The sequence below is a fragment of the Zonotrichia leucophrys genome, chromosome 11, assembly GCF_028769735.1.
Source record: "Zonotrichia leucophrys gambelii isolate GWCS_2022_RI chromosome 11, RI_Zleu_2.0, whole genome shotgun sequence".
Lineage (NCBI taxonomy): Eukaryota > Metazoa > Chordata > Aves > Passeriformes > Passerellidae > Zonotrichia > Zonotrichia leucophrys.
Genome location: NC_088181.1, coordinates 7,643,597 through 7,667,765, shown reverse-complemented (window position 1 = coordinate 7,667,765; position 24,169 = coordinate 7,643,597). Strand labels below are relative to the sequence as shown.

The following is a 24,169-nucleotide window of genomic DNA, read 5'->3' as shown; positions in this document are numbered from 1 at the left end:
AAACCTCTGCCACAGCCCTTGGCTGGACCATATCATGAGTGCTTAAGTAGAGATCTCTGCTATTATCTGAGAAACAACCCTGTGACCCAAAAAATCTGATGGTGTGATTCATCCTGTTTCCTTTGCAAGCCTCGGTTTCCCACTCTTTTTTTTTTTTCACATGAGGTTTGCCTTTTGCATTCTTTCCTATTTAGAAGTAAATCAGAAAGCTTTTAAAAACCTGTGCTGTCTCAGCTCAGCAGCGAGCGTGTGCCTTGCCTTCAAGTTATCAAATTTCCCTTAGATGTTTCTCTTTATTGAAAACCTGCAGCTGAATTAAGGGGATTCTGCTATAGTGGTGTGTTATTTGGGTTTTTTTCCAAAAGCTTTAGGTCTTCACTGCAAGGATTTCATTTGCAGGAAAGAACTAAACTCTCCCCTGCTGTGCTGAATGTGCAGAGCAGGAGGGAGTGATGTGGGTCATGGCAGTGGGTTGATCTCAGAGTGTTGCTGAATTAAGTCCTGGCTCTGTAAGCAGCATGATGGTCTGTTCTTTCCAAAATCTGATGGCATGTTCAGATTGAATCATAGACTGTCCTGAGCTGGACCAACAAGGAATGTCAAGTCCAGCTCCTGGCACTGCACAGGAGATCCCAAGAGTCCCACCATATGTTGATGTGATGGATCTCATCATCCCTGAGAGTGTTATCCAAATGCTTCCTAAACTCTGTCAGGGTTGGTGCTGTGACTACTGTGACCCTCTCTCTGGGTGAAGAACATTTCCTGATATCCAGCCTAGGTGGTGGATTAGGAGTGAAGGCTGGAGGAAACCATCCAGCCTTTTCTCCTGCAGAAGGGACACCCATGTGGGAGATGGCTTCAAACAGCAGCACAACCACCCCTTGCTTTCCTTTCCTGAAGCTTCACAGCCCTCTCTAAAAGTCTTTCTCGATCTTAGCAAATCCCTTCCTACAATGAGCCCCTCTTGCACTGCCAGCTGCTTCAGAGAGGCAGCTTGGGGAAGGATTTCCCCAGAAAAGGGAGGGAATACACCTGGAGCCCAAATATTGCTCCCAGGCCCCACCTTGGAGCAACTTTGGCTCTTTGTTAGCAGAGAGGTGGGTGTCATGGAGCAACATGAATGGTGGTGAGCCAGAGCCATCCCTGTGCTGGGCTGGAGCTCTGCTCCACGTGGAGCAGATGATGGGCCAGTGTTGGTCCCTGTTCCCATTCTCTCCCCTGCCTGGCACAACTGGGACACATCCCTAAACCCAGCCCTGCAGAAGCAGTGAATATTTCCTCTCAGCCCCTGGGAAAAATCTGCTCTGGAGGATGTGTGACAGTAAAGCAATGGGCTCTGCTGGGAAAAATTGTGCTGCAATAATGGAAAAAAGAGGCTTTTTTGGACTAATTTCTGTGCCAAACCACAGGAAATGAGAATGGAATACTCGGGACACCCTTCAGTGTCCCATGAGTGCTTCAAGGCTGTATTGTGCAGCAGGGAGGAGGAGAAGGCCATCACACTGCTCAGTGTCCCAGTGTGGCTTTCCTCTTGGGATGCTGGCACAGCATCTCTTCCCCTCTATGTCCTGCCCTGCCTCAGCTTCCCACAGTATCAGAGCCAGGTGTGGCTCCATCTCCACTGCACTGAGCTCCTCCAGGCCCCTGCCATTCACAGGGAGCACCTCACCCTCCCTGTTTTCCAGCCAAAAGCCAAAAATGAGAGGCAGCAGCACGGGGCAGGGTGGGCAGTGCCCCGAATAGCTCCCAGCAGCTGCCTGCTGCCGACTGCGTCCCCGCTCTGCGCACATCTGAACTTCCCTGATGCCTTCTCATCTTTAATTAAGCACTTCCATCAGCTCAGCCTTCTCGCTGGATCTGAAATTTTTTTTTCCCTGTAGCCATGGCAACGCTTCCCCTGGGCAGGCTGCGCTGGAGCCAGTGACAAACCCCATGTGTGGCTGTTTTGTTTGGGCCTGGAAACTTCCCTGCCGTTTGGGAAAACTTGGGAAAAGAAAATCCTGCAACGAGCTGGTGAGCGGCAAGAGGAGCCAGAGTGAGGAATGTGTTTTGGGCTGAGCATCCCTTCTGTCCCACAAAGAGCCTTGCTCCAGCAGGGATGGCAGAGCCTTGATCTCAGGATTCCTTGGTTTTTCCTCCAAAAGATGGCTGCAGTGTCCATGTTTTGTGTGGGTGCACTCCAGCCATGGGTGCAAGTGACAGCCCTGCTGTGGCCATTGCATGGTGGTGGTGGTGACATAGGAACTGCCATTGCCCTGCTCCTCCTGCCAGGACCAGCAAATAAGCCATGAAGCTGCTATGAGGCAGAGGGACAATGACACAGATGCGGTGACACAGGACATGGGCATGGTGACTGGGGTAGGACTCGGTGGCACAGGAAGGGATGCAGGGACTTGAGGAAGGAATGGAGTGACAGGCAGGAGGAGGCAGTAGGGCAGAGTGACAGGGCAGCTAGGTGTCAGGAAAGGGGTAGGTGACATTAAGCAGGGTGGGTGATGTGGAACAGGGGTAAGTGGCACAGGGCAGGGATAGGTGACACAGGGCAGGAGTAGATGCCATGGGACAGCGGTAGGTGAGAGTAGGGTTAGGTGACAAGGCAGGGACAAGTGTCAGGGCAGGGGCTGCTGACTCCAGTGCCCAGTGCTGCTCCCAGTGTCCCAGTATCCTGGTGTGTCTTGGTATCCCAGTGTCCTGGTATTCCAGTGTCCTAATGTCCTGGTATGCCGATGTCCAGGTGTCCTGGTATCTCTGTATCCTGGTGTCCCAATGTTCTTGTATCATGATGTTCTGGTGTCCTGATATCTCGATATCCCTCTGTCCGTGTGTCCCGGTGTACCGGTGTCTCGCTGTCCGTGTGTCCCGCTGTCCGTGTGTCCCGCTGTCCCTCTGTCCCTCTGTCCCGCTGTCCCGGTCCCCGCTGCCCCCCGTGCCCGGCCGGTGTCCCGGGGCGGCGGCGCCCTCTGGCGGCGGCGGGCGGCGCGGCAGCGGCGGGTATAAAAGGCGGCTGCGGGCGGCGGCGGGATCGGGAGCGGCGGGATCGGGAGCGGGATCGGGAGCGGGATGGCCGGCCCGCAGCAGGCCCCGCACCTCCACCTGGCCGAGCTCACCGCCTCCCAGTTCCTCGACATCTGGCGGCACTTCGACGCGGACGGTCAGTCCCGGGGCGCGCGGGACACTTCGCTCCTCAAAAAACCGGCGGGGAGGGCAGCGGGCTGAGCATCCCTGGGGGCGCGGGGCTGAAGGGGGGGTGGTGAAGAGTCCCTGGACATCCCGGAGGAGAGGATAGAGCCTCCACAGCCGCAGCCCGGGGCTAACGGTGAGCCCCCGGGGTGATGGAGAGCCCCCGGGATGCAGAGACTCCAGCACGGAGAGTCTCCGGGGTGATGGAGAGTCCCCGCGGCGCAGCCCCGTCGGTTGAAGCTCTGGGGTCGGGGAAGCAATCGGTCCCCCAGGCCCCCCCCGTCGGGAAAGGACGGGGAGTCCAGAACTGGACCCCACTGGGAGCCCTCAGCCCATGGGACGCTGAGCCCGGGATATCCCGGTTCTCCTTGACACGTCCCCTGGGTGCCTTGAGAGCTGGGATTCGCTCGGGGCTGGTGTCACCTCTGGGTGCTGCTCTGGGCGTTTTGCCCTTCCCGGGGTGCCCAGTGTCCACCCTCGGTTCCCTCCGTCTCCCCGCCTCGGCAGTGCCCCACACTTGGTACCTGGGAGGAGTGGGGCAGTGTGGCCACCAGACTGGCCCCAGAGCCACCCCCTTGCCAGGAGTGACAGAGCAGGTGTCCCACACCCGGAACAGGCTGAGGAACGGTCCCTCCATGCCTGGAGTGCTTGGTCTTTGCCTGCCTGCTCCCCAGCCTCCCAAAACCTCTCCCCAGGGATGCTGGCAAAAACCGTGGCCACTATGGGGATGTCACCTTCCCATGGAGTCACATCTGGGCAGGACATCCCTGTTTCTACCACTGTCAGCCCCCAAAAGGGGGGGAAAGCAAAAACCAGCATTGTTTTGTGGGAAAACAGTTTCTTCCAGTGCTGCGGTGCCGTGAAGGAGGCTCAGCCTGCTGGGAGCAGCAGCCCAGGGGAAAGCTCCTGTCCTTCACTGAGTCTCCTGCTCCTGCAGGGAGGTCTGGGGACCAAAAACCTCTTGAGAACTGCAGCATGTAGCCTCCCCAGCTGCACTGCTGGAACTGGAGCTCAGCTTGCTCCTGGCTGTATTTGGGGTCTCCCCTTGCAGCCTCACAGCACTGGGGACACAGAGACAGGTCCCTGTCACTGCTGGCACTGGAGCAGCAACCAAGGGGCTGGGAAGGTGGCACTCCAGTGGGAGTGGGCAGCTCCCAGTGTGGGTCTCCAGCTGCCTCCCTGCAGCGTGTCCCACTGTGCCCTTGGATGTGCTCTGTCATCTCCAAAACACCGCGGCAGGCACGGATCCAGCTTGGCCCACGGCCCCCAGGCAGGGCAAGGCTGCAGCACGGCAGGTGCCCAGGAGAGGAGGGACTCAGGCTTCGGGAAAGAAGGTGGCCTTGACAAGGACAATGCTCAGCTGCACCAGGCAGGAGCTCCAACAGCCCTGGCTGCTTCCCTGTGCCAATGGAGGGAACTGGGGTTCATCCGCTCTGCATGGGATTACTTCACCCAAGCTCATCCCTGCATTTAAACCCCTTCAATGTGGCTTCCACACCTTGAGCCACCTCCCCTCAAGGCTTGCCATGCCCCAGAGATGTCCCCTTGGATGTCTTTGATGTCCTCACTTTAGCAGCCACAGCTGCCCCGAGGCTCCGAGGTGGAGCTGCATGGACTGGCTGTGGCTCTCCGAGGGGATTTTCCATGACACTCCACATCCCGCTGCTCTGCAGACATGGATCAGACCCGTCCAAGCTGCTGCTTGGAGGAAGCCAAGCTACTGGCCACAGCTTTTCTCTGCCTTATTCTTTTTTCTCAGCTCAAAACTCCTGTTGATTTTTTCTTTTTTCCCCAATTGAATTCAAAGCCGCTTGGGGTTCTCTGGCACTCACAAAAGCAAAGCCCCTGGGAAGAGCAGTGGGAAGCCAAAGTACCTCAGTGGGTCACACCAGCACCCCGATATCACCCAAGCCCCTCATCCCCTCCTGGGAAGGATGCTGCTCATCCATGGGGATGTGGTCACCAAAGAGGAAGGTACCCTGGGATCTCCCCAGTGCTTTGAGCTGGGATGTGGATGGGTTATTCCCAGCTGCTGTGCTGCAGTGAGGAGCAGAGGCTGCTGGTGAGCCTGCAGGTGATAACACCGAAGGTGGCGCAGAGCAGGGAGATGTGGTCCAAGCCTCTAGAGGCTGAAATGTGGAGCAGTCCTGGGGGAAATGTTCACAAGGAGAGCCCTGGCTATCCCTCAGCCAGGCACTTCAGGGGAAAAGGCAACATCCCTCTGCTGCATCCAGATGTTCTTGGAAGGGAGGATTTCTAGCAGGGAGGTGGCACCTTGCCTGACAGCACCATGGAGTCGGTGTCTTCACTGCTGTCTCCACCTGTGATGTGACCCTGCTGCTTCCAGGCACAGCAGCCACCCCCCAAAGCCACCAAGGACCAGCACTGTGTGGCTGAGCCCTGGCTGAGCCATCCATCCACTGAGCATCCCACAGGCAGGGCAGGGCTATGGATACCCCGGGTTCCAGGGGAACCACATCTCAGCACAGATAACAGCAGTGAGAGGTGTGAGGTACACAGCACAGGGATCTTTTTGAGCTCCTGGCCATGCTGGAGATTGGCAGTGGGGTCAGCCCTTCCTGGTGCTGATCCTGCACCAGGATGGGGGGATGCTGTGCTGGCTGCCTTGTCTCTGCTCCCCATTTGCCCCTGTGGCCCCCAAAGGGGGTTGAGAGGAGACAGTCCTGGTTGGGAAATGCTTGCACAGGATGGGGTGCCTTTATTTAAGGCATCTGATTGAAGCATCAGATAGAGAAAATGCAGCAAAGACCAAGATGAACAAAGTCCCCTGTGCCCCACAAATGAGTGCAAGGGACAAATCCAGGGCTGTGTGTCACCTGGGCAAATTTAGGCATCACCAGTATGTGTAACACCCAGCATCAACATTGGCTGGCACTTCCTTGCTGCCACAGTTGCCTTGGAGCCATGTCCTGGTGCAGAGGGAACAAGTGCCCTGTCCCCTGGGAGCATCTGTCCCTCTCCTCCTGTGCTCTGACACTGTGAAAGTCTTACTGTATTTTTTTCCTCCTGCAGGAAATGGCTACATTGAAGGCAAAGAGCTGGAAAATTTCTTCCAGGAGCTGGAAAGTGCAAGAAAGGGGGCGGGTGTGGTAAGAGCATCCTCTGGTTTTGCTCCCTCCTTCCCCTGTTCCCTTGTGCCCAAAGACTCACACTTATGTGAGCCCCACCTCCTTTGGGCGCTCATGAGTGGGACTGGGACTCCTCTGGGAAGAAAGCAGGAGAAGAGCAGCACAGGGAATGGGGAAAATGCTCCTATTCTCTCTCTCCTTGCTGGCAGGACTCGAAGAAGGACAATTTGGGTGACAAGATGAAGGAGTTTATGCACAAATATGACAAAAATGCGGATGGCAAAATCGAGATGGCAGAGGTGAGCGGTGCTTGACCTGACAAACCTCAGGCTGTTCATGTTCCACTCCCATGCTCATGTTTCCCCTCCACCATTCCACCATGCCTGTGTTTCCCACAGCTGGCCCAGATCCTGCCCACAGAGGAGAATTTCCTGCTGTGTTTCCGCCAGCATGTGGGCTCCAGTTCAGAGTTTATGGAGGTAAGTGGGACAGGCTGCTCTGGGGGATCCCCAGGGAATTCAATCCAGCTCCACCAAGGGAAAACAACTGGGAGCTTGAACTGCCCAAACCTCCCCTGGTCTCCCCAAAACTCTTGGCATTAACTCAGCACTGGGACGCCGAGCTGGTTTAGGGAAGAGCAGGAGTGTGGTGAGTTTTCCCAGTTCTCAGCACCCCTTGGATACTTCTCAGGGCAGTTGGGTGCCTCATCCCAGCCTCCAGGCAAGGTGAGCTGCAAGAATCTGGGGCTTTTTTTGTAAACTTCCCCTCATGGCTGCTCCTAAGTGCCCCAGGGATGTGCCAAAGCCAACACTGTTCTGGGCCACCCCTCAGCCTCACTGTGCCCTTGCATGGGGTGAACCCACACAGGTGGGAGAGAAATTGCAGATGGGGAATGAAACATAGCTGGGAGTGGAAGGGAATGTGCAGCATCCTGGAGAGGAAGGAGCTTGTACATGGAAACTGAACCCTGGGTGGAGGGGAAGGCTGAAAGAGGAGCACCGTGTGATATGGGGTGGGGGGGGTAAGCGGACACTATTGTTCAATTGGGGCATGCAATTAAATGTTATTAAATATTAAAGTCTGGTCTTGCACACTGACATGAGGATAAAGGTGCTTGAACTCTTGGTGTGGGCTGAACAAAAGCATCTAGCCCCAAGGGAGAGCAGATGATGCCAGTGGAAGCTGTGAGATGGCCCCATCTCCTTTAGGGTGGTGGGGGACACCCTCAGCAGGGATTTATGGGGACACACACACATCAGGGGGGAGTGGGGGACACGAGCCCCTGCAGAGGCTCACGGCAGTCCCTCCGCAGGCTTGGCGCAGGTACGACACGGATCGCAGCGGCTACATCGAAGCCAACGAGCTCAAGGTGGGCTGTGGGCATAGGGTGGGCTGGGTTGGGTCCCTGCCAGTGGGACATCCCTGCTGGGACAGCCAGGGATGGGGACAGCCAGCAAAACCCTCTCCTCCCAGGGCTTCTTGTCGGACCTGCTGAAGAAGGCAAACCGGCCCTACGACGAGCCCAAGCTGCAGGAGTACACACAGACCATTGTGAGTGGGACCTGGGGCACTGTGTCCCCACGGGGGTGTCAGCACCCCAGGGGGGTGGCAGGAGGGGAGGAGGAGGTGATGGGTGACAGGGTGCTGTTTGTATCCCACAGCTGCGGATGTTTGACATGAACGGTGATGGGAAGCTGGGCCTCTCCGAGATGTCCCGGTAAGGTCACGGGCAGCGAGAAGGAAGAGCTGGGGAGGGAAAGACACCTGAAATGCTCATGTTTGGGAAAAGTCTGCTCCAGCTTCCAGGGAAAACTGTTTTCCTCTTTAATTTACTCATGTTTCTGAGCAAAACATCACTGGGATTTAAGAAAATGCCTCTTTCTGGCTGCTTCCCCCTCTTCCCTGCCCTTCTTGTTTTTCAGACTTTTGCCTGTGCAAGAAAACTTTCTTCTGAAGTTTCAGGTAACATGATACTACTCCTACTGCTAATAATAACAACAAAAACAACCCATTCCCATTGTTTGTACCTCCAACTTCTCTCTCATACCCTGGTACCTCTCTCATTCCCTTGTCACTTCCCAGGGAATGAAGCTGTCCTCAGATGAGTTCAATGCCATCTTTGCCTTCTATGACAAGGTAGGGAGCCAACTCATGGGAAACCGCCCCAGATAAACACAACCTGGCAAAAAATAACCCCAAATGATACGGGTTTGGCTGGGGCAATTCCCTGCTCTGGTTTGGGGTGGGAAAACTGGGTTTACCTCTGGCTGTGCTAGGTGAGGGTGTGGGGATGCCCATGTCCAAGGGGGAATTGCAGGGCTTGTGTCCTTGTGTCCTTTGTGCTGTTGATGTCCCTCCCACACTATCCAGGATGGAAATGGCTTCATTGATGAGAATGAGCTGGATGCACTTTTGAAAGACCTGTATGAGAAGAATAAGAAAGTAAGTGGGGGCAGAGCTTGGGTGCCACCCCCAGAGCCCCCCAGTTCCTTCTCCCATCTCCCAGCAGCATCTTTCCATGTCCATGCTCCATGGGGACCAGGAGATGCTGGTCTCAGTGCTGACCCTGCATCCTCATGGGAAGCTGTGCTGGAACTGGGGGGAGTGTGATCTCAGCCTGGGGGTACTCCCTGGGGAGAAAGGGATGCCCACCCCCAGTGCCCCCCATGCCTTGCAGGAGATGAACATCCAGCAGCTCACCAACTACAGGAAGAGCATCATGAACCTCTCTGACGGGGGCAAACTCTACCGCAAGGAACTGGAGATGGTGCTCTGCAATGAGCCCCCCATGTAGGACCCCATATACACAGCCCACGCTCCTCCTCCCCGAAAACAAGCACAAAGGGGAGCCCCATCACTGCAGAGCTCCCCCAGCATCTCTTGGGTTTGCTGTAGGTTGCTAAAATCCCATTTGGGGGGGAAAACTTTTTTTTTCCCATCTGCCTGGTTTGTTTAATGATATGATTTTTTTTTTCTTTGCGGGGGTGTTGTTTTCATTCCTTTGGTCTCTTGAGTTTTTATCATTTACCAAAGAACAGTTTACTAATAAATTCAAGTACTGCTAGACTGAAGCCCCTATTTCTCCATCCCATGGTGGGCTGTGGGGTGACAGGGAGGAGGGGGATATCACACTCTGATCCCACAGAGGACATGGCTGCTGGGTGGGATTTGGGAAAGCCCCTATGGAATGAGGGTCATTGGAAAATCCCTGGGGAGCAGAGCCCAGGCAAGCTGGGTGGGGACACTGTACCTCCAATTCATCCCTCCCATTCACCCCTCCCACACCCTGCCAAAGCCTCTGGGACATCCCAAGGGTTGTTTCCCCCACTCCCAGTTTTGGAAACCAGTCCCAGGGTGACGATGCTGGCGGAGTCCCAGTGCAACTTTTCCCATTTCTGAACTGACCAGTGCAGCCCAGCTGAGGCCTGTATGGCCCAGGATGGTGCAGGGCAGTCCCATCTGGACATGTACAGCCCAGTACAACCCTGTACAGCCCATTATGGCCCAGTAAAATCCCACACAGCTCAGTATGGCTCAGAACAGCCCTGTATGGTACAGTGCAGTCCCATATGGCCTAGCACAGCCCCACATAGCCCAGCAGGGCCCAGTACAGCCCTGTGTATCCCTCTGTGGCTCAGTACATTTCTGTATGGACCAGTACCACACTGTACAGACCTGTGTGATTTGTACAGTCCTGTGTAGCTAAGCACAGCCTGGTACAGACCTTTACAGTTCCACATGGCCCTGTACACCCCAGAAGGGCACAGGGCAACCAAGTACAGCCCCATACAGCCCAGTATGGCTTCATACAGTCCTGTACAGCCCCATGTGGCCAAGTACAGCCCCATATATCCTTGTAGAGTCCCAGAGTGTGTTACAATCCTGTATAGCTCACTGTGGCCCAAGACTGCCTTGTGTAGACTTTTATGGCTCCATATGGTGCAGTGCAGTCCTATACAGCTCAAGTACAGCACTGTGCAGCCTAGCATGGTGCATCACCATCCTGTATGTCCCAGTATGGCCAAGTATAGCCTGGTACAAGGTGGCCCAGCACAGCCTAGTATGTCCCACCATGTCCTAGTTGAGTCCTCCATATCCCAGTACAGCCTATTACAGCCCAGTATAATGTAGGACAGCCCAGTACAGCCAGTATTGCATGGTACAGGATGGCCCAGTACAGCCTAGCACGGCCCACTACATCGTAGTCGAGTCCTGCATATCCCAGTAATGCCCAGCACCGCCCAGTACCGCCCAGTACAGCCCAGGACCGCCCAGCACCGCCCAGCACAGTCCAGTACAGCCCAGTATAGCCCAGCACAGCCCAGCACAGTCCAGTACAGCCCAGTATAGCCCGGCACAGCCCAGCACCGCCCCGGACCGAGCGGCGCGGCTGCACTGACCCGTAGCGGCCGCCAGGGGGCAGCGCGGGCGGTGCCCGGGCGTGGCGGCGCATGCGCGGGGCGGGGCGCTCAGCCGGCGCCCGTGGTGTGAAGTGCCCGCCCGCCGCTGCCACCACTGCCGCTGCCGCCATGGCGCTCCTGCACAGCCGCCGGCTCCTCGCCGCCCCGCGCCTCGCCGCCGCCGCCTCCCGCGCCAGGTGAGGGCTGAGAGGTGGCTCAGCCCCTAGGGCCGCCCGCCGATGTGGGCGGAGGGGTTTTCCCGCGACTGAGCCCCGCTCCAAGGTGGCGGTGGGGGGAGGCTGTGGGAAGCGGGTCCCCCCGTGCGGCCCGCGGCTGACGATGCGCTGGGGATGGGGGTTGCCGGGGGGACGGACCGCGCTCCGATTGGCTGGGGAGGGGGGTTCTCGCGCTCTGATTGGCTGCGGCCCAGCGCGGCGCCCCCCGCCTGCCCTTGAGGCGCCGCCGTGGAGGGCGCGTCGGCACCGGGGAGCCCCGAGAAACGGGGCCGGGGGGGAACCTGTGCCTTAACGGCGGGCTGGGGACACCCTCTGCCTTGAGTGATTGGCTGGGGTGCTGCTAGTGATGTACATTGTCCTCCGGGGCACGAATGATGTGGTCGATGAGAGTCTGGACGTGCCCAGGCCATGTGCGCTCGCAGCGCCGAAACCAGCAGAGTCCTGGGCTGCATCACCGGCAGTGCAGGCATCAGGTGAAGGGAGGGGATGCTGCCCCTCTGGTCTGCTCTGCTGAGACCCCACCTGCAGCACAGCATCCGCTTTTGGGGCCCCAGCACAAGAAGGACATCAACCTGTTCGAGCAAGTCCAGAGGAGGCCACAAAGATGATTAGAGGAATGGAGCATCATTTCTGTGGGGAAAGGCTGAGTGAAAAATCTGGGCTTATTCAACCTGGAAAATAATAGGCTTTGGAGTGACCTAATTGTGGCCTTCCAGTATCTAAAGGGGCTACAAGAGAGCTGGAGAGAGACTTTTGACAAGGGTGTTGAGTGCCAGGACGAGGGAGAAAGGGTTTAAATTGACAGAGGGCAGGGTAGATTAGATATTAGGAACAGATTCTTCCCTGTGAGAGTGGTTAGGCCTTGGCACAGGTTGTCCAGAGAAACTGCCTGTTGCATCCCTGGAAGTGTTCAAGGCCAGGTGGGACAGGGCTCAGAGCATCCTGGTCTAGTGGAATGTGCCCCTGGCTATGGCAGGGGTTTGGACAATATCTGTCTTTCAGGTCTCTTCCAACCCAAACCATTCCAGGATTCTGTGTAAAATGGGGCTGAGGTGGTGCTGTCTGGCTGCCCTGTGTAGTGAGACCAAAGGGATTCCAGTGACCCCATGATCCATGAAATGGGGTGGGAGTAGTGCAGGCTGTGCTGGAGCTGTGCTCTCAGAGTTACAAACCCTGACAGGAGCAGGCTGGGAGTGACTGTTCCTGTGAGCACCAGTCCTGCACCGGCAGCTCTGGATTCTGCTGTCTCTGGTCAGATAGAAGGATGGTGGAGCTGTGTGAAAAGCCCAGAACATCCAAGTTTCCATAAAGTACAGCTGACCTGAGAGCCATGAAGCTGGGAACATCCCTGAGACCAGGTGGCCAAGAAGCAGAGTGTGCAGAAGGATCTGGATGAGGCCTTGCTGCTCTCCAGAACCCTCTAACTCCTGGCCCTCACTCGTGGAGAGGTCTCTAAGAAACAGTTTCCAGCCTACATCAGAGCAAGAAAGCAGTGGTTTTTTTTAAATGTCTGTTCCAGCAGTCACTACTGCTTCTAAGCCAGCCTTGTGGCTCTTCTCAGCAGGGACAGAAGAGCAGCTGTCTAGAACTTGTGTTTTGTGCCCATGGACTATAGTAGGCCTGTGAAAAGTATGGAGCCTGCTGGCATAAGCTTTGCTCTTCTCAAGCTTGTTATACAGCAAAGTGTAAATTATCAAATTGCATTGAGGTCACCCAAAAGAGGTTGTTAAGTTTTGTAAGGAATCTCTGTGCACAGCCCCCTCTTTCCGTTCAGGAATAGTGGCTTATTATGCAACAAAGGAAGCCAAGCACTGATTAGCAGTTTCTGTTTCCTTATCTTCAGCAATGTAATGTGGTGCTCCAGCTATCATTAATCTGTGCTGGGAATGCTCTTTCTGAAAGCAGAACAGAAGTTAAGAGATATGAAATGGTTAAAACGGCTCCGTTGACACACAAATGCTAATTAGGACGATAACTCAGTCTGCTGCTCTGATGTATCACAAGACAGCTATTTAAATACTTTTCTTGGTGGAAAGCTTATCCCGGAATCGCTGGGGCAAGGAATTTGTAGGCTTGGACTGCCCTGTAGTAGCCAGCAGCCTGTTGGCATTGTTCATGTGTAAATATTTGCTTTAGATGTGATTTACGTACAGCCTTTGGCCCCTCTGGCCCCTTGCTCTGCTCTGTCTTGCAGAACTGCTGTGGGGGCTCTGGCAAAGCTTCTGAAATCTGGGATCTTATGTGGCTGTGCCTCAGGGAATGTGGGCTGGCCTCTCCACGATGGAAACCTTCACTGGGCTTGTAAATGCTTGCTCTTCGGGCTTGGCTTGAGTCCTTAAGCACTTCTGAGGTCTGTGCACTCGGGGCATAAGTTCCATATATATTTTTGAAAAATGTGCAAATTTATGCAATTCCTGGCTCATTTTTCCACCTTCTCTGTCCCACTGCACTTGCAGTTGAGCATTAAACCAGCTCAGAAGACCAGCATGGCTGAAGAGTACAGAGACTATTTGGAGCTCTGATGAGCATCTGAACTCTGACTGGGCCTTCTGGGTGGAAGTCCTGTAGCTGGAGAATGTGCTTCCTTTGGCTTACATGGAGTATCCCTCGGGTAGTTCAACCCCAGCTTAAGTTTACCTCTGGTTACTTTTCTGCACTGAATACCTCTGGCCTGGCAGAGATGTGCAGTTTATAGCTTTGACCTTTATTCAAGCCCAATGTTCTTTTAATTGCTCAAAACAAAATACAAGGCAGTGCAGGGACAACAGTTAGGGGGCGTAGCAGTGTGTTAGGGTTTGTGGCCTTGGACCCTTAGGAGATCAATTTTTCCCAAACCCCTCTGGGAAACTTTGCCTCTGTGATCTCTTTGGTATCCTGATGTGTTTGGACAACTCAGCCTAGGCTTTTTTTCCTGTCTCCCTGCAAGCTCACCTCCCTGGAAACACCAGAGGAGTTTTGTTTCGCCTGGAAACCTTCATGCTGAGAGCAGGAAAATAAGTCCTAAACCTACCCCAATGGTGCCTTAAGCCAACACAAAAACCGGCTCAGAACAAAGGTACTTAACTCTCTGGAGTGCTGCAGCTTAGGTAAATGCCTGCAGGATCAGCATTAATTGCAGTATGTTAGAGCTCAGTGACCTGCCTAAGCCTTAGCAGGATCAGGACCTAAATTCCCCAAACACTGTAAGCTGCTTGGGGAAAAGCCCAGCAGAAAGAAGATGCTGTCACCATCTCCAAAGTAGCAGCTCTTTAAAATAGATAGCCAGGCTCCTGCAGCCCTTGATACCAAAATAATCCTAAACCAGGTAAACTGAAGAAAGCCACACTACTGCATGTTGTTTCTCTCTTTCCCTGCCTCTCCATTGCCAGGAACACATTGGGAGGTGTTTGTCCAAAGCTGCCTGAACCCGCAGCAGGAGTTTGCCCTGACAGTCCCCTTGACGTGTCCTGCTCAGGTTGGTTCCCCAGGTCACTCCCTCCACACTGGCTGCAGCCCCTGTCCCTCTCTGGAGGGTGTGTGTTGCTGGCATCTCTGACTCATCCTCCTTTCCAAGCTAATCCTATACTTAAGAGGTAATTAAGACTAGTTGGTGGTCTAAAAAACGTTAAGCACATCTTCCATTTTTAAACTACCTGCGGTGGCTCTACCTCTTCCTCAAAGCCTGTCAAAAGGAGTAACAGGTTTTTTTTTTTAAATTTGGAAATGATGTACAGAGTATTGTCTGAAGTTAGTCTGAAGAGGGCAAATGATTGAGGCTCCATGAGATGCAATCTATATACAGGGAGAGTGCAAAATTTTTCTGTAGTGAAACTTGACCTAAATGGACCTAAAACAGGGACAGAATGGAGAGGAAAGATGATTGTGTGAGTTCTGCTGATCAGTGAGAGCCTTCTTAACCTTCATGGCCCCACTGCCCACAGATCTGTATCTGCCTACAGAGTCTGCATTACACATTCAGCAGGAGGTCTGGCTGGCCCTGGGCTGGCTCCAGGCTGCCTGCATTGCCTGGGGCAGGGACCAGCCCCGGGACAGCATTCCCAAGTTGGGAAAGGATCTCATTATCAGATGACATAGCCTTTCCTGGGCAGCAAAGCATAGTAAAGCTGATATGGCTCTCTGTGTGTTTCTCCTTCAGCAATCAAGGCTTGAGTTCTGTCCTCCAGGAGATAACCCAATCTACTTTGTATTGCACCCTTTGTTCCCCACTGAGCTGGGGGATCTGTGTGGTGAGTCAGGACACTCAGAGCTGCATGCAGTGCCTTCAGGAGGGGGCTGTGACAGCCAAATCCCTCTGCCAGGCAGGTTAAAAAACACCACACTGCTGCTCCTGCACTGTCTGCAGGCCTGCAAAGCCTGGACATGGGACAGAGCAGAGACTCTGGCCAAAGGAAATAACAGGTTTCTTTTTATAGCCTGGTCTGCTCTGCCCTTGACATTAAGAGAGCCTCTCCATCTTCAGGGTGTGCTGCCAGCCGGGCAGAGGCAGGTGGCTCCTTATTTTGGGGAAGCACAAAGCTCCTGATGCAGGGAGGTTTTGTGCTTGACAGCAGGGGAAGGGTCTTCACATCAGAGCTTGTCACTTGTCACACAAGGAACAAACTGTCTTCTATGATTTCCTGGAAAACAACATTTGTCTACAACACCAGGGGAGGGAGAGTTTGTAGGGCAAAGAGTGGAAGTACCTTTATTTTGTCAGCCAATGCTGGGAGAAAAACAAATTGGTTTTCATGTACTACAGCCTTTCCAGAAGTTTGGAAGAGACTCCATATTCATGCTTTTGTGCAATTGCCTGGCTCTGGCCAAGGTTCCCTGGAGGGGAATGACCTGTGCAATCCCACGTGCAGGCTCTGGGCACTTGTCCAGAGCATGGGAGTTCAAGGCTCCAGTTTCCTGGGCTCTGTGTGTGGTGTTAGCACATAAGGCAAACAGGAGCATTTCAACATGCTAATGACTGAGAGGGAGTCAGTTATCTTCAGCCACAATGAACTGAGGCTCTTTGCCCATTCTGTAATACACAGTGTGACTTAAATGGTTTGGTTTGGTTTTCAGTGGTTTAAAGACAAGATTTCCCTTGTGGGTTTTTTGTTGGTGCACATCTCTGCCCAGTTCTCAAGCCTCATGCTTAGCTTCTTGTTTCTCCCTTTAGCTCATGGTGGTCCCACGTGGAGATGGGTCCCCCCGACCCCATCCTGGGGGTGACAGAAGCTTACAAGCGTGACACCAACTCCAAGAAGATGAACCTGGGCGTGGGGGCGTATCGGGATGACAACGGGAAGCCCTATGTCCTGAACTGTGTTCGCAAGGTGAGCTGGCTGCTGGGCAGGGCCACATCCAGGTGCCAGGTACCCTCAGGGAGGCAGGGAAGGGGAAGGTCCCTAAGCAAGTTTTGTCTGTTGATCCTTAAAGTAAGCTCTGTCTCTAACAGAGCAGGACAGTATTTCTGGATGTCTCCCTTAGCAGGACTAATGCTTTTGAGACATGACAGAGCCATTAAGTTGTACAGGACAAAACAGAAAATACATGTTCCCATTCAGGTAACTCTTAACTTGTTGCTGACTTCTATGAGCCCTGCAATGCACCTGTTCTCTGAACTTCAAGGTGTTTCTTGAACAGGCTCATGTTCTTCAGGGCACCCCACAAGGGAGGAAGGAGCTGACATTGGCCCCTTAGTGGATTAGTCTTAGAAATTCTGCTGAGCCGATACTACCAGTTTCTCCATAAGCCAGTCTAAAACTCCAGCCCAGGGTGTGGACATTGCCCTTGAAGGGATTATGGGGTCTTTTAGGGCTGTAGGGGTAGAACTAGGCTGTTAAATAGCTGGCAGCTGACACATGCATTGATTGGCTGCACTGACAGGGAGGGTGCAGGGAGAGTGCCTTTTCCATGTGTCTCATCAGTGAGGGGTTTAAAGCCATCCCTTGCCCTCCCTCTCTCTGTGCAGCTGGGTCACAACCAGGGAGCCTGGATTCTGTCACAGGGACAGTTTCCTGGTGGTGTGTGATTGCTGCCAGGGTCTGTGCCACTTCCAGCATGACAAAGCCCTACAAAAGGTTTGCTACCCTGGTTTGGGGATGTCTCCTACATAGAGATATCTGCCTCTCAGTAACACTTAAGTCTTGCTTTCCTGCAGGACAGTTCCTGCTTGGGCAAAGAAGTGTGTGTCCTTGTGCAGCAGCATTGACTTGTAATGGGCTGGAAGTGGTGCTCTCTTCTGGTGCCAGGTTTCCTTGGCTCCATGGTACCAACACTGTCGTCACCCACTGAGGGCTCTGGTGGCTGTGGGGTTTTATCTGAAATTTTGACTGCTGCCCCTTGCTTGGAATGAGCCCTGCAGAGAAACTCCTGTAAACCAACCTTTGCCCCTTTCGAGCAAGCAAATGTGCAGAGGAGTGACCTTCAGCTGTCCATCATTGTCTCCATGGTGATGCCTTCCTCACTGAGCCTATGCCTTCCCTTCCAGGCAGAGGCCATGATAGCATCCAAGAAGATGGATAAGGAGTACCTGCCCATTGGGGGCCTGGCGGATTTCACCCGGGCATCCGCAGAGCTGGCTCTGGGGGAAAACAGTGAGGCCTTCAAGAGCGGCCGGGTAAGGAGAGGCCGGGACACAGGGGCAGGGAGGACACACGGTTTGTGTGTGGGTGCTCAGCAAATGTGGAAGAACTGCTGGGGTATTGATGCTTCTGAGTTGTGGGCTGGCTGGCCCCAAGGATCACTGCTTCCTCTGAAGGCTGGGGTGAAACAGCCCTGTCCAAGGAGGGGATTTAACCTTGCCAGTGGGCCCAACTCCCCGCCCTGGAGTTGGAGATAGATGCTGACCCCTGTGGTCCCTCCAGCCCCTTGTCCCTGTTTTGGTGTGCTGCTGCCAGTGCTGACATAGTGACTGTGCTCTCCCTGTAACACAACACGGCTACTCAGATTTTTTTCTTTTCTTTTCTTGCAGTATGTTACTGTGCAGGGTATTTCTGGGACTGGATCTCTGCGAATTGGAGCCAATTTTTTGGTGAGTGCCTGGCCAGCAGTGGAAGGAAAGGACATATTTTGACCAGAGCTGAATTTTTATGGTTTTCTAACTGCCTGTATGTATACAACCTGTTTGAACACTGTTTTTCTATTGACCAGCAACGATTCTTCAAAGCCAGCCGTGATGTGTATCTACCCAAACCATCCTGGGGCAACCACACTCCCATTTTCCGTGATGCTGGCATGCAGCTTCAGGCTTATCGCTACTATGACCCCAAGACGTGCAGCCTTGACTTTTCTGGAGCCATGGATGACATTTCTGTGAGTTGCCTTCCATGCCTGGAAGAAGGGAGGTCATGTGGGGAAACAGATGGTGATATTACTTTACCCTATATGTGATCATGAAGCTGTGTCAGAGGAGGTTTAGGCTGGGTATTGGGAAAAGATTTTTTTACCCAGATGGTGGTTGGGCACTCAAACGGGGTCCCAAGGGAAGTTGTCATGGCACCAAGTCTGCCAGGGTTCAAGGAATGTTTGAACAATTCAGGCACATAGTGTGGTGCTCAGAGTTGTCCTGTGCAGGGCCAAGGAGGTGGACTCCTTATAGGTCCATTCCAGCTCAGAATATTCTATCATTTTATGTTGCCTGAAGGCATTAAATCAAGGCTAGAAGCCTCACAGAGCTCATCTAAGCTGTCTCATCTGCTGAGGAGAATGCTCAGATAGCACTGATGATTCATTCTCTGTAACATCTTCCTTAGAAAATTCCAGAGAAGAGCATCATCCTCTTACATGCTTGCGCTCACAACCCCACTGGGGTGGATCCCCGGCAGGAGCAGTGGAAGGAGTTGGCAGCTACAGTGAAGGTAAGCAATGTCCCAGGGGTACTGTGCCATTCCTGGGCAAACCACATCTCTGGCCTTTCATGGGTGGCACCTGGTCTTCACTTTGCTAAAGGTTATTCCCTTTCCTGAAGGCAGCATGGGTATCATGTTCCTGACAGGAGCCAGCCAAGTGTACCCAGAAAGCTTCTAGCTGACCATTGGGCTTTCTGCTGGCACCTTCCCAGGAAGCTGGAGTAGGGAGACCTGAAAGGAGAGCAGCAAGGTTGAAAGCATGAGCTGTGATTGCTGGAGCAGAGCACCCAGTGCTGTTGTATTAAAAATGCTGGAAGATCTCTCACATGCTTGGTGTCTCCTTGCAAGCTTCAGCTGCAAATAGAAAGGGACAGGTTCTACCTTCTCCTCCTTCCTGCTGCTCCATCAAGCCTGTAGCCAGTGAAATTTGCCTTGGAGATACTTGGCCTTAGTAGGGTCCTGAGAACTGGTAGATATCCAAGTGATCTCTGCGGCCTACAGAAGGGTATATCTAAGGGGCAGAGTATCTGGGGTATCTGCCTAGCTGACTAGAGAGTTCCCAGGTGATTTTCCTGGAAATTGATAATACAGAAGACATTGAAGTAGAGTATTTTATTACTATTGAATTTACTTCTGCTTCCTGGGCCAGACTTGCACATGCCATAAATGCCCCAGAGGATCTTTAGCTGCTGTTTTGATGTGTGCTGGGTAGCTGCAGGTTTTGGGCTGCTTTTCCTGTGGTGAATGAGGGGGAATGATTCTCTTTCTGGAGGAGAATCGCTGCAGGTGGACAGACCGCTGTCTGCATGGCTTTTCTCAGCACTGCTTCTTGCAGAGGGGTGCTCAGCTTGTGTGACACTCTTTCCATCTTTGCTGGCAGAAACGAAACCTCCTCGTGTACTTTGACATGGCCTACCAGGGCTTTGCCAGCGGGGACATCAACCGGGATGCCTGGGCTGTGCGCTATTTCATCGAGCAGGGCATCAACATCGTCCTGTCGCAGTCCTTCGCCAAGAACATGGGGCTGTACGGTGAGTGGGACACGTGACAAGGAAATCGTTTCATCCAGGCTGCTGGTGGGATCCCAGTGCCTTCAAGGTTTAGCAGCCAATGTCTTCCTGCTGCCTGTGTTCATCCTGCAGTACTGAGCAGGGATAACCCATTAGGAGCTGGTGGAGACCCTTCTACGGCTGTAGAAGGGATCCCCTACAGCTGTGTGGTGTTGGGTGCCACAGTGTAAGAAGGATATAAAGCTTTCAGAGAGTGTCCAAAGGAGACTGCAAAGATGGTGAATGGTCTAAAAGAGAAGCCACAAAAGGAGCAGCTCAGGACACTTGCCTTCCTCAGCCTGGAGAAGAGAAGACTGAGGGCAGAGCTCATCACGGGCATCAGCTTCCTCTCAAGGGGCAGCATCTGCTCTCTGTGACCAGTGACAGGACCCAAGGAACATAGAAGTGTGTCAGGGAGGATTTAGGCTGGATATTCGGGAGAGGTTCTTAACCTAAAGGGTGATTGGGTATTGGAACAGGCTCCTTAGGGAAGTGGTCATAGCACTAAGCCTGACAGAGCTTAAGGAGTGTTTGGACAATGCTGTCAGACACAGGAATTGTGGGATTCTTGGGGTTGTTCTGTGCAGGGCCAAAAACTGGACTCAGTGATCCTTCCAACTCTGGATATTCTGTGCTTCTCTTAGGAGAGCGTGCAGGTGCCTTCACAGTGATCTGCAGTGATCCAGATGAAGCCAAGAGGGTCGAGTCCCAGCTGAAGATCCTCATCCGCCCCATGTATTCCAACCCACCTGTGAACGGAGCTCGCATTGCCTCCATGATCCTGAACACCCCTGACCTGCGGAAGGAGTGGTAAGAAGAAATCTGTGATGTTCATGACAGTGAGGTCTCTTTGTGCAGCCCTGTGCTGTGCTTACTGTGTGCTGCTGTCACAGGCAGCTCTTAGCTTCAGCAGCAGTCAGAACCTTGTTTGCTCTGGAGAAATCCCTGCTTATGTCCTGGCATCAGCTGGTGTCAGTTTAACCTGACACAAACAGGTTTTTCTAGTGTTACCAAGGAAGAAAACTCTGTGTAAAGGAGGGGATAAAGCTCCCGAAGGATTGAGGGCAGCAGGAGCTGCCTATCCAAGAAGCATAAAAGTCTGAGGTGGTAGCCATGTAGTGTGTCTCATGTGGAGGAAGTGGAAGCATAAGCTCTCTGGGAATGAGACCCAGGAATGTAACCCTCATGCCCTAAGCCTGATTCCTGGCTGTGCTGTGCTGTTTTCCCAGCCCCTTGGTGCCGGGTCCCTCCCAGCAGCTGGTCTGGCAGAACAAAGGTTGGCAGTGTGCTGTGGGCTCGCTGGGGGCTGTGTTCTTCTGGCAGCCTGACACTTGTGCCTGATCCAGTGCCCTGCAGAGACATTTCCTAGCTGTGCTGCTTTGGAGCAGGGCCTGTTTGCCAATGCTACCCCTGCACTCTTGGTTTATCTGTAGATACTGTTTTATCTGGGTTTGAGCAGTGCTGCCATCAGGCATCCTACTCACCTGTGGCTTTCAGATGTGGGAAATGTCTATATTCTGGTAGTAGTGCCCAACAGCAATGGAATAAATAAAAAGAGGTCATCTTCTGGTATCAAGAGAATGGAGCAGCTCCCCCAGCTGGAGCTACATCTTCATGCTCATCTTCATCCCTCTATGGGGCCCCTCCAAGTGGAGAGTTGATTTTCTATAGCTGGGGTGGGGAGAGCAGCATTGGTGTGTTCTAGCCCTGCTCTGAATGGTTCCTGGGTTGGCTCCTCAGGCTCACAGAGGTGAAGGGCATGGCTGACCGGATCATCAGCATGAGGACTCAGCTGGTGTCCAACCTCAAGAAAGAGGGATCCTCCCACAACTGGCAGCACATCACTGACCAGATCGGCATGTTCTGCTTCACAGGGCTGAAGCCTGAGCAGGTAAATGCAATTCCAGTGGTCTCTAAGTGTCATTTGCAGTCCTTGTCAGTAAGTTTTTGACTGCAGATGCAAAAATGAGCTCTTGTAAGCACTTCTCAGAAGGAGCATTCTCCAAGCCCTAAGCACTGGCACATCATGGGGACCCTAGTCTTGCTCTATTCCCTGCTCTGCTTGGGGAGGTTGAAAGTAAATGTAGCTGTCATGTCTATCAAAGCAAGCAGTCACTTGGTGCTGCTCTGAAGTCACCTTAAAGGTCAGCTCAGGTGAGGTGACTTCCAGCTGAACATCTGCAGTGTTGCTGCTTGGCCTGAGAGCTGAGCAGCATCTCTGTTGGTGCACAGGGTACTCTGCAGGTAGTGGGATGCCCTATCTGCTGGCAGCCAGTTTGCTCTTTGAGTTTCAGCAAGCTGGGTAAATTTACACTTTGCTGACACAGCAGAGGTTGGCCTGCAGTTTGAACTTTGCTCTTTCATCCCAGGTGGAGCGGCTGATCAAGGAGTTCTCAGTGTACATGACAAAGGACGGACGCATCTCTGTGGCGGGAGTTACGTCAGGCAACGTGGGTTACCTGGCCCATGCCATCCATCAAGTCACAAAGTAAAGACAAAGGGGTGCCCTGGAGCTGGTGGCTTTCCCTTCCTCACCAGTCGAAGATGAGGAGGGAAAAGAAACAAGCAGAATACTTCAACCACAGCACTTGAAGCCGCTGCTGAATGTATCTTGTAGATGAGTTGTAGAAGCCTTGTCAAATCCATCCTGTGTTGTGGAGCAGGGACATAATTGCTGGCTCCTGCTCCTCACAGCCATTCTTCCCTGCTGTCCATCCTTTCTCCATCAGCCCCAGCACCTATCTCTATGCTGGAGGAAGCAAATGCTTAGCAATGCCCTCCTACCAGCGTAGGCACCAAAGGCTTCTCCGCACACATTTCTCCATGAGAAGGCTTTGTGAGGCTTTTGGCTGCTGGCCCAAGCAGAAGCAGGCAGGGAGCTGGGTAGGCTGAGTTGGAGGGCTGCTCTGGTGTGCTCCTCCAAGCTCCTCAGCCCGTCCCTGCTGCCAGCAGGCTCCATCCTCCATCATCCCAGCCTGGGGCTGGGCAGCACCAAAGCTGTCCTCCGACAAACAGCTCTGAGGACTTCTCACTACCAAACTCTGCTCCGTCGTTGGCTTCGCACTTTCCATCTGGGACTCTCCTTTCAGGTGTAATTCACAGTGGCATCAGTGTGTGGGGCAGACCAGTGTCCCTCTTTTCAACCTGTCTCACTTTCATACCTGGAGGTGAAACAATTTCTCACCCCTCCCCTCCCCAATAACAATCTCCTCTGAAAACTGCTCTCTGGTGGTCTCTGCCTTGCCCCATTCCTGTCCTAAGCCCAGCAGTCCAGCCCTTTACCTCCAGCAGCCCTCCCTGCAGTATTTGTTGCGTGTCCCAAAGCCAGCCAAGAGGCTGGCCCTGCAGCATGCCCCTCATGGAGGTGTGGGGCATCCCTCTCTGCTCTGTTCAACCACATTTCTGCTGACACCAGAAAACAGAGATCTTGAGAGAAGTCTGAGAGCTGATGACTCAAAAACCTTCTGTCCTTCTAAGCCAAGTGTCCCTGAGGTCCTGTGACTTACTGGACTCTGATTTTTAATCTAAATAAACTGGTGCATGGCTATGTTGAGCTGGGGACTTCATCCTGTCATTGTGCAGCTGGATCCTGTCCCTTCTGTGCACCAAACATTCCCTCTCAGGGCCATGCTGGCACAGGGGATCTTACATGACCAGTGAAACCCTCATCTCCTGAGAATCCCATGTAGAGAGGCAGTTCCCACCGATGGGCCCCAGGAGCACAGTGTGTGTGAACTGAGGTTGTCCAGGTGTGAGCTGGTGTCATGGAGCTGAAATTGAAGCCTGTGGTGTTGAACATAGGTGTAGCTGGCAAGAGGACAAATTCCCAAAAGCTGTCTGCCTTGGGACATGGGGCCATCTTTGGCCACTGCCCCACGATGGAGTGGAGCCTCCTTAGGCGGAGCTGGAGGCATTAGCTTTTAAGTCTGTGAGCTGTCTCCATCCACAGGCACCTCTTCCCTCTGCAGCCATACCAGGGTATTTAGCAGGGCAGTCCTCATTTCCCATTCCTGCCCAGGGCAGCTGTGTGCCCATTGGAGCTGGGGCAGGTCCAGTCTGGTGCACCTGTCCCGGTGTAGTGCAGGTTGTTGCCAGACTTGCTGGAAGGCTGGATCCTCCCGCCGCTCCCTGACAGAAGGTTTCCGCTCCCACGCCGCTTGTTTACTGGCCCGTTGCCCACAGCCGCTGCTTGCTGTCCTTTGTGCAATAAACCGCTTTCCATGCCGCACACGCCGTACGTGCTGCCCCACGGCTCTGTGGGTTCCTGTGCTGTGGTCCCCGGTTCTGCGTGGCTCTGGAGCTGCCGCCTCCTGCCCTCTTACCCGCGTGGGGCCGTTCTTCTGCTCGTTCTCTGTACAATAAAAGCACCCTGGAGCACAGCTCTGTCTCTCGCCG

At 53.6% G+C, this 24,169-nt stretch overlaps 2 protein-coding genes across 2 annotated transcripts; both read left to right on the top strand.

The window, feature by feature from the left end:
- Nucleotides 1–3,023: 3,023 nt before the first annotated feature.
- Nucleotides 3,024–9,340, top strand: CALB2 (calbindin 2). The gene is made up of 11 exons (XM_064723271.1): nucleotides 3,024–3,151; nucleotides 6,214–6,290; nucleotides 6,479–6,568; nucleotides 6,668–6,748; nucleotides 7,582–7,638; nucleotides 7,743–7,820; nucleotides 7,931–7,986; nucleotides 8,192–8,231; nucleotides 8,352–8,405; nucleotides 8,640–8,711; nucleotides 8,947–9,340. The coding sequence occupies exons 1-11, from the start codon at nucleotides 3,061–3,063 to the stop codon at nucleotides 9,061–9,063; spliced, it is 813 nt and encodes a 270-aa protein (XP_064579341.1). The 5' UTR covers nucleotides 3,024–3,060; the 3' UTR covers nucleotides 9,064–9,340.
- A 1,380-nt stretch (nucleotides 9,341–10,720) lies between these two features.
- On the top strand, nucleotides 10,721–24,153 carry GOT2 (glutamic-oxaloacetic transaminase 2). Its single transcript, XM_064723134.1, has 10 exons — nucleotides 10,721–10,866; nucleotides 16,052–16,208; nucleotides 17,366–17,494; nucleotides 17,849–17,908; nucleotides 18,028–18,189; nucleotides 18,630–18,734; nucleotides 19,606–19,756; nucleotides 20,419–20,584; nucleotides 21,515–21,665; nucleotides 22,144–24,153. Exons 1-10 carry the CDS (start codon nucleotides 10,721–10,723, stop codon nucleotides 22,264–22,266), a joined length of 1,350 nt encoding a protein of 449 aa, XP_064579204.1. The 3' UTR covers nucleotides 22,267–24,153.
- Nucleotides 24,154–24,169: the final 16 nt, after the last annotated feature.

What these genes read in the sequence shown, in the direction of transcription:
- CALB2 (XM_064723271.1), top strand. Translation starts at nt 3,061, where the DNA reads ATGGCCGGCCCGCAGCAGGCCCCGCACCTCCACCTGGCCGAGCTCACC. An exon ending in CAAGAAAGGGGGCGGGTGTG is followed by an intron (nt 6,291 to 6,478) that starts GTAAGAGCATCC and finishes CCTTGCTGGCAG; the next exon opens with GACTCGAAGAAGGACAATTT. An exon ending in GGCCTCTCCGAGATGTCCCG is followed by an intron (nt 7,987 to 8,191) that starts GTAAGGTCACGG and finishes CTTGTTTTTCAG; the next exon opens with ACTTTTGCCTGTGCAAGAAA.
- GOT2 (XM_064723134.1), top strand. Translation starts at nt 10,721, where the DNA reads ATGCGCGGGGCGGGGCGCTCAGCCGGCGCCCGTGGTGTGAAGTGCCCG. An exon ending in GAATTGGAGCCAATTTTTTG is followed by an intron (nt 17,909 to 18,027) that starts GTGAGTGCCTGG and finishes TCTATTGACCAG; the next exon opens with CAACGATTCTTCAAAGCCAG. An exon ending in GAGCCATGGATGACATTTCT is followed by an intron (nt 18,190 to 18,629) that starts GTGAGTTGCCTT and finishes CATCTTCCTTAG; the next exon opens with AAAATTCCAGAGAAGAGCAT.